This window comes from Amphiprion ocellaris, chromosome 15 (assembly GCF_022539595.1).
Source record: "Amphiprion ocellaris isolate individual 3 ecotype Okinawa chromosome 15, ASM2253959v1, whole genome shotgun sequence".
NCBI classification, from domain to species: domain Eukaryota; kingdom Metazoa; phylum Chordata; class Actinopteri; family Pomacentridae; genus Amphiprion; species Amphiprion ocellaris.
The window spans coordinates 11,601,148-11,609,237 of NC_072780.1; the positions used below are offsets into that span (position 1 = coordinate 11,601,148).

The window sequence follows — 8,090 nt, forward strand, 5'->3', positions numbered from 1 at the left end:
CTATGCAATAATAGTGACAGGCCTCATTGAAAAATGTATGACTTTCACAACTGACTTGTTGCAAATTATTTTTCCTAGAGAATAAATTTGTCCGCGCCAGCTCTAACAAACTGCAAATAACTCTACAGTGAAGCGTTAAGTTGTTATGTTAATAGGTGATTTAGTATTGCTGCAGCAGTACAATACTCAATCATCATCACACCGACATATTCATAGAAACTACAGTATCACACATTGTATCAGCTTCCGCAAAGTCCTGGGAAAGCCTCAGGTGTGATCTACCTGACTCGTCTACGCTTGCACAGCAACCCACCGATATTACAGCTCCACACAACTCTCGAACACATAAACCCAGCCCTGGGGTGAAAATCAATGTTTACTGTAGCGCCTGAACTTCTCCGTTTCAAATTTGACACTTCAAAACTCAGTGGTTCCCCTGTCCAAAAATAGAAATATACCTTTCCAGTATTGTTCATGTTCGCATCCACAAACCTTGGGGTGAAAACAATGATGGGATTTTTTAAAAGGGATTTGTGTGGGAAAGATTAAAATAAAAGGAGACAGTTACAGAGGAAAGGAGCTGGTGACACATCTACTTCCGACCTTTTGGCAAAGTGTAATGGGAGACTCAATGAGTTTACTTAACGAACTAGAGAAACTGATAGTCGTAGTGATTGAGAATGTGTTGCACTTTGAATAGAATAGTTGATCTACTGTGAGGTACAACTGTTCGGATCAAATTGAGCAGACTTGGTTTTTAAACACAAAGGGAAGATTTTTTTTAAACTGCTTCTCTGTCTCCATCTGTAACACTGTGTAAAGTTGGAGGACAGAGTGAAAATAGAGAAGGCAGGGAGCCTCTAATTTGGAGCCCATCTGCCACATGTGCTGCCCTTCAATGTGCCCCGGTACCTCTGATGTTGAAGCGAACGGCTCTCTGTCTTCTGTGTCTCTGGCCAAGAAAACGCACACAGAACCATAGAGACATGACTGTGTTCAACCAATGCTGAAGCCACAGAGGATTAGCCCACAGTTTCCTTCATGCTTCAAATAGAAACTGAAAATAATATATCAAATAAGTTCCTACATGTTATGAAATCCGTCAGGAAGTATTATTTATGTATTCCTCATGGATGTTTGAGTAGGCAAGCACGGAAATGCCATTTATGCTGACCATTAAGGACTCTGGTCTACAGTTATTTTCTGTAATTGCCTTCCTCAGTGATTCTACATAACTATGGTTACCTTGATGGTCTCAGGGGGTACTCCGGGGTCAGGGGCCTTCTCCAGGTACGTGGTCAGGTCCTGATCCACATGCTCAAAGACCAGAGTGAGCTTGGTTTCTCTGTCAGTCCGCGAGACTGTACACACATCAAACAACCTAAAACGAAAACAGGTGGACAAGATCAATATAATTGATTTAATGGGGTCCGCTGCAGCTATATACAAGGCAAGAGTAGATCTACACAACATCTCAGCTCTGTTTTCCTGCTCTATCATTACACAAAACATTAGCATTGCTATGTTAACTAGTTTACTGAACATATATGTACTCATTAATTCATGATAAACATTTAATTGTTTCTTTCATAGAGGGCTTTAAATAGAGATTTCAGAAACTTAGACACCATCAATGACAATGAAGCAGTTTCATTCTGCAAAGTTTCTGAATGCACTATACATTGCAAATACAACAAACATAATGGAGGTTAGTAAATACAGCACACAAAGCAAAAAGAGGGTGATTTCAGACACATCAACAGACAATTCACTATAAGGACTAAGGACAAGTTATGAATTACACAGGTGTAACTAATGGCATCAATAGTAACTGGTAGGGATTACCGGAACACCACATTTTAAAAGAGTATTTTTAACCGTGTGTTTCCAACTATGATGATGAATCCGCATGAAAAAAGAGTCTATTATAGCAAAACAAAGGACGTGGTATCTCGCTTTCCCTATTTTTCTCTGAGAAGGTCTAACATCGGTTATGAAAAGGACAAATCCTCCAATAAACCCTTAAGGCCTGAGAGTTTAACCTGGCTGCTTTGTGGTTGGTTCGGAAAGCATCCTCATTTCTCGGACATTAGTTCATTAATGTCGATCCAGCAACCAGAATCTGGACCCTCTGTTGTGCATTTTTATTTCACCAGTTGATATCACTATCTGAAGTTACACCGGGAAAAAACTTTTAGGCAACGCTTTTGAAAATTTAAGACCATCAAGCCTTTAGCGTTTATGGTTGTGTTTCACTAGGCAACCAACTACGGCCAAGAATCCAGATTATGTCGGCAGACCTGCCAAGGAAGGCTTTGATGAAAAGCTAAAAAAAAAAGCTATCCAGTATGTCCTCTTCAAAGAACTGGGGACCACAAGCAGCATTCCTTAACCGGCACTATGACAACTTCAAAAACTCTATGGAAAGTCTAGTGGAAGCTGCCGGTAGCTGTTGCATCTTTCATCGTGACAACACAAGGGACGAAAAGCCCCGTGATGGATCTCCAGTGGACAAATGTTGGGTCGTCAGTAACGGGTTACTTTTACATAGCAGACATATTAATCAAGGAGACAGAAAACTAAACATGAGCAAACTATTTCCTCAAAACATTCATGTAGTCTTGATGGAGGGTACCACTGGGTGTTAGTCGCCTCAAAAGGAAGGAATAACTAGATACATTGACACCTAAGCAGCTACACTTGTGATCATTGCTGCAATTATTATATTCATGAGGTTCATTATATTCATGACGTATTAAATTAACTTTGTGTTTCAACAACTTTTATTGTATGTGCTGTTACAACTCAAACCAGCTCATCTACATAAGCCATTTAAAATCAAAGCATGGAAAGAAATGACCGAATCACGCTGGAAACTCTTTTATTCCTCTCCAATGAGGCATCATGTGTCCATGCCAACACCCTTTTAATCAGTGGATATGCTGGAGTCAGAGAAGTGAGCGAGAGGCGATTCGTTCAAGGTATTAGTACTGTGCATGATGTCACAGAAGAGAAGGCGCCCTCCTACTGAAGTGCTGGGGTTAAACGCCCCTCACAGCTCGATTGTTGGACTACAATGGGGGCTCTCAGCAGACACTGAACATATGGAATGAATAATGGGCCTCATTACAAACATCCAGGGGTTGCCTGGAGTCACACAGAAGGCCCACAATGCACTTTTCCTGGCCTGAGCTGCTTGGCTATGCTAGTTGGCTAAACTAGAGAATAGTGGAGTTTCTCTGATAGTTCAAAGGGCTAAAGGTTTACACTTGAAATAATTGACAGGAACAAATGCTACTGTATATTATATAAATCCAAGCTTTCTCAGTAGTGCACAGTGTATTCAACCACTAAATAAAACTGAACTTAGCTTTAATCCTCACTCACGTATCTGCCTTCCAGAGAGGACAAAGCCCACTGTGCTCCCATTAAGGGAAAACCACAACCATTATCCTCCATTATTCATTGATACATTAGGGAATTATTGTTTGAGGCACAAGGGCACTGGCCATGTTTCTAAAACGTCCATTTAGAACTTCCCCTTCAATCCCAAAGCACTCAATATTCCACAATAAAACAAGCACAAGGTCGGACCTTGGCCAGTGCCAACATATGACGCAGTATCTGACTACTGACCCCTGAGAGAACAATTCATTACAAAACTGAAAGAGAATGGTATCTGTGAGCAGAACAGATTGCAGGGAAGCTATAATGTGGCTATACGTAGGTTGTTGAGTAAAATGGGGTTATGTTTGCTTGGACAGCTCAGATCAGTATAGATGAGCACGTAGTGAATTTAATTACATTGTATGTCAAATGCAACAAACCAGTGGATTTTGAAATCTGTCATTTAAGCAAAAAAAATGTAATTACACCAGGTGGTGGTCAAACTGAAGTGCTTATATTTAATATTAGATTTGTGATAGTTATTTATGTTCTCTATAGAAAACACTTCATGCTCATATGGAATATTTCAGCATAGAGATCTATTTTTGATCTTTGAAACTCATATCTGGGGTAAAATATATTAAACTATATGAAACAATTTGTCAGTTTCTCAGATTGTGAACCAACAGTAAATTAATTGTCAGTGTTTATAGATAAGCAATTATTCAGTTACTGAAATAAGCAAAAACGGCAAGAGGTTACCACTTGACATTTTTAAAATATGAATATTTACCAATTTTTTGTCAGTCCTGTTACATTAAACTGTATATTTAGGGGTTCATGCATCCATGCCAGGCAAAACAAGCAATTTGATCACTTTCAAAAATTGCAAGCCTCTACTTGCTTTTCTTAGGTCAAACGATGACACTTGGGCAAAAAGAAGGTCTGTAAAAATCTACAAACTGAAACTTGAGTTTGAAATATTTAAAGTCCACTCAAAGATCTGTTGTGTTTCACGTCACTTTTGTTGCGTAGTTCACTGTGCCGAATGCTGTTTATGCAAAGTGTGGCAGTAAAAATCCTATTTTCAAACTTATCAAAGAGGAAAGTTTCTCAGCATCTTTTTCTAGAAGTTAATCTTGATCTACTATGCAACATACAAAGGTGTCACATGGAAACCTAAAGATAAATAACGATGATCAAGAACGGACTTTCACTGACGTAGGTAACATCTTACGTCCAGTAGTTGATCATGGATTTTTCAATGACTGATGGATACAGATGTCAGTTTAAGAATTTCTGACCAGGTAATTGTTATAATAGTTTAACTGTATCATTAAAAGTTGATGATCTTTACACATTTTCAAACATGCCCAGAGGTGACTTTTGATTACAGCATTTACAGGTGACAAGACGCATAGTCTAATTTAAACTATTGTAGGTTAACAAAGATCTTGCAAAGAGGTGAAGGCCAAATGTAAACATGTTTGGTGTAGGTGTAGCGCACAGATGTATTTCTTTGTCAGCGTATCATTTCAGTTTATTACATTGAATTAATTTTGCTTTACATAGATGTTTGTGTTAATTCATGTCGGTGCTGAAATTAGGTTCAAAACATTATTTTCTTGCATTTTTATTTGTTATGGGCTTATGTATTTTGTTAAGAAGTGAGCAACGACTATTTAAAAAACCCAGAAGATTCACAGTGTTTAGGTGGGATTTTCAAAAATGAAGATGAATGTCTTTTTGGCAGTCTGTTACAGGGATGTATGTCTGTTACTCCTACACAGCTGTATTTTCGGTGCAAGTCGGCACTCTTGGGAACAAGAGGTGAGTGGAAAGTCGTCACTTCTGAAGGATGTCGCGCCTTATCTTTTTGGCGACACGCCGAAAAGATATGCATGGGGAAATAAAAGTGATTGGAGCCGGCCAATAATGATGAACAGTGGTGGGAACGGAGTATGAAAACGGGAGTTAGATATTGTGTGACAGCTGTGTACCTACTGCCAGCGGATAGTGACCACAACTGGTGCTTTGTTGTGCAATCCACCTTTGATATTGTCATGAGATTAGTGTTTCTGGCAGAAAACAGTGCAGAGACATTAACTCTATAGTGGACATCTGAGCAAACAGGAGGTAAAATGACATTTGCATAGTTATTCTCACACACAAACAGTAACACACTCATGCACACATAGCAGATTGGTTACCAACCTCTGCCCCTCCACTTACCTGACAACATTGGGGTGCTCGAAGGCTTCAAGCTGCCTCAGTACCGCCACCTCCCGGATGGTGGAAAGAGGCATCCCCTCTTCCTCCGTCTGGACACGAACTCTTTTTAGGGCTACAAAGCGTCCCCCGTTCTTCAAATCTCTCGCCTTGTACACTTTCCCGTAAGCTCCTTCTCCAATCTCGGCCACAGGCTCATATTGGGTACCAATACTTTCTTTGTCCATTTTTGCAGATTTTTTTTTTCTCGTCTCTTGTTGAAATTATTGCGGGGAATCCCGGCGAGGGTGACGAGCCAGAGTTTCTCACAAAGGCATATTCACTGCAAAAAGTTGGCACATGCAATGCCTAGATGACAGGGAGACACAGATGGAGGAAGACACCATCTTTGTCACATATGGTCAGAGTGCTCCAGGTAGGCAATAACAGGACTGTCATCATGTTTTATTCCGACTATCAAAAAAAAAGAAAAAAAAAAACAGCACTGTTGCGTCCCAACTTCCACTCCTCCTCCTATTACGCATTGCAACTCATGTCCTCCTACCTCTTAACACAAAGTAATGAGAAATAATTCAAATTAACCACTTCTGCTAGCTCATTTTTAACGCTAGCTTCGTGTTTAAAATGTTAAAATAAATTGCCAGGCGCACTCGTGAGTTCACTCCACATGCAGCGCTGTTTAAGCGGTGTTCCTGCGAGTTGCACTTTAATGTGTTTAAAATAACAAATTTACGTGTAAATAAACAAGGGAGCACAAACCTTCCAAGCTGAGCTGTTTTATGCTATCAAAACTAACTTTGCGAGTGGCGTGTTTTTATCAGAGTTTGTGTTTGGAGGAGACGCAAACTTTAGCGAGCACGTGGCTGCATTGTCTGAACTTCCTACAGCAACAGTCCATTTAAAACTGCTGTAAAAAAAACTCACTTTCGGACACGCAAACCGCTTTAAATGCGTGAAACAACACCGCAGCCGAGTTTTCAGCGTGTTTTCGTTAGCCTTAGCTGCTCCCCCGAATTTTTTTCTAATTTAATAGTGCGTGCACTCATATATAGGGCGAAATAAAAAAAAAATAAATAAAAAAAGAAGAAGAATGGCCAGAATTGAAGGAATTGCTCGTGGAGTGTTATTACAACATTTCTAGCCTCATGAAGACAATTTTATGCACAAATATCCTCATTTATTTATATGTGTTTATTTATATATTTTTTTTTTACCTTTTACGTTGTCAATAAAATGTCGGCATGCCCCCGATAAAATTGCTGAGGAGGCGTCTCGGATACAAAAAGGTCCTCCATCAAACGCATCCCTGTCCGCTGTCCTCCTCCATGCGGTGGCCACACAGGTAGTTGACGGTGCAGGCTCTAACCCCCCATCCCTCAGACTGCACCAGCCCGGGCAGAGACACTCCACCAAGGGGGGGAGGAGGTGGTGGTGGTGGAGGGCTGTACGAAAACTAACGCGCACACACACACACACACACACACACTCTCACTGCAACTTGTTGGGGGTGTGTATGTGGTGCAGGAGGAGGGTGCAGGATTTGGGGAGGGGAGGGGGGTCATAGGACAAAGGGAAACGCGTGATATAGCCCTTCCAAAAAAACCACGCTCTTCTTCGGATTTTCTTCCTTTCTTCTGCTTCTTCTCTTTTTTTTCTTTCCTCCATACATCCACGGAGAGGCCCATGCAAAAAACTGCAAGCCCCGCTCCGCCCGTGTGAGCTCCGTCTCTGCCTGGCTTTCCCACGCCGGCTGAATGTGGCCTGACCCCCTTCAGAGAGGTTTGACACGGAGCGGGGACATTTCCGCATTCCTCCCCGACTACAAAGGCTCGCCGCCTCCTTTTTGCTCTCCCTCGGCCTCCTCGGTGCTTTACCATTCACAGTCCTCCCCGCGGGTTTTGTCTCCCGTGTCAAAACCGGGAGCACCGCGGTGGATCGGGGAGGGGAGAGAGGGGAGGTTTGTTGGATGGACGGCCACACTATCTATCTAGCTCCCACCCCACCCGCTGCAACACAATGCGCCAGCGGGAATGCAATGTGACAAGCTCGCCCTAGATGGTCCGGACGGGTCAGGTTCAAGGCCCGGTGGCTTGATCTGTGGCAGGGGGGACTCCTCTCTGCTCCGGTGGTCGCTCGCAGGGCTTCGTGCCTCGCAACAGGCGTAAGTTATTGATGTAGAAGTAAATAAATAATTAAGGGGAATTCATCATGTCACCCATGTAGGCCTACCTTCTTTTTATTCTTTTCATTTCACTGCAGGGAATGGAAAACTTCTGCAACATGCAAACGTCAGTAATGGCACTAATAGATAATAATAACTTAGAAATTATTTCAAACTTTGTCAGAAAATGGAAGCCCTCAAAAAGAGAAGCCAGTTTAATTCATATGTATTTATACATAAACTTACATACAACTTGTGTAGCTTAGTTCAGTCACAAAATCATGCAAGGAACTTAATGATTTAATGTTAAATA

General features: G+C 41.4%; 1 protein-coding gene across 2 annotated transcripts in view; it reads right to left on the reverse strand.

Annotated features, from left to right (window-relative positions):
- cdk6 (cyclin-dependent kinase 6) overlaps window positions 1-7,191 on the reverse strand; it is a 37,592-nt gene extending 30,401 nt beyond the window's left edge. The window contains exons 1-3 of one of the 2 annotated variants that reach the window (XM_023277478.3): window positions 6,831-7,191; window positions 5,620-5,964; window positions 1,246-1,381 (exon numbers count right to left, since the gene is read on the reverse strand). In XM_023277478.3, the coding sequence (XP_023133246.1) occupies window positions 1,246-1,381; window positions 5,620-5,843 (360 nt within the window). In that variant the 5' untranslated portion in view covers window positions 5,844-5,964; window positions 6,831-7,191. Of the gene's footprint in view, window positions 1-1,245; window positions 1,382-5,619; window positions 5,985-6,830 lie in introns of those variants that run through there. The other variant, XM_055018055.1, reaches the window with a different exon arrangement.
- Between the last annotated feature and the right edge of the window lie 899 nt (window positions 7,192-8,090).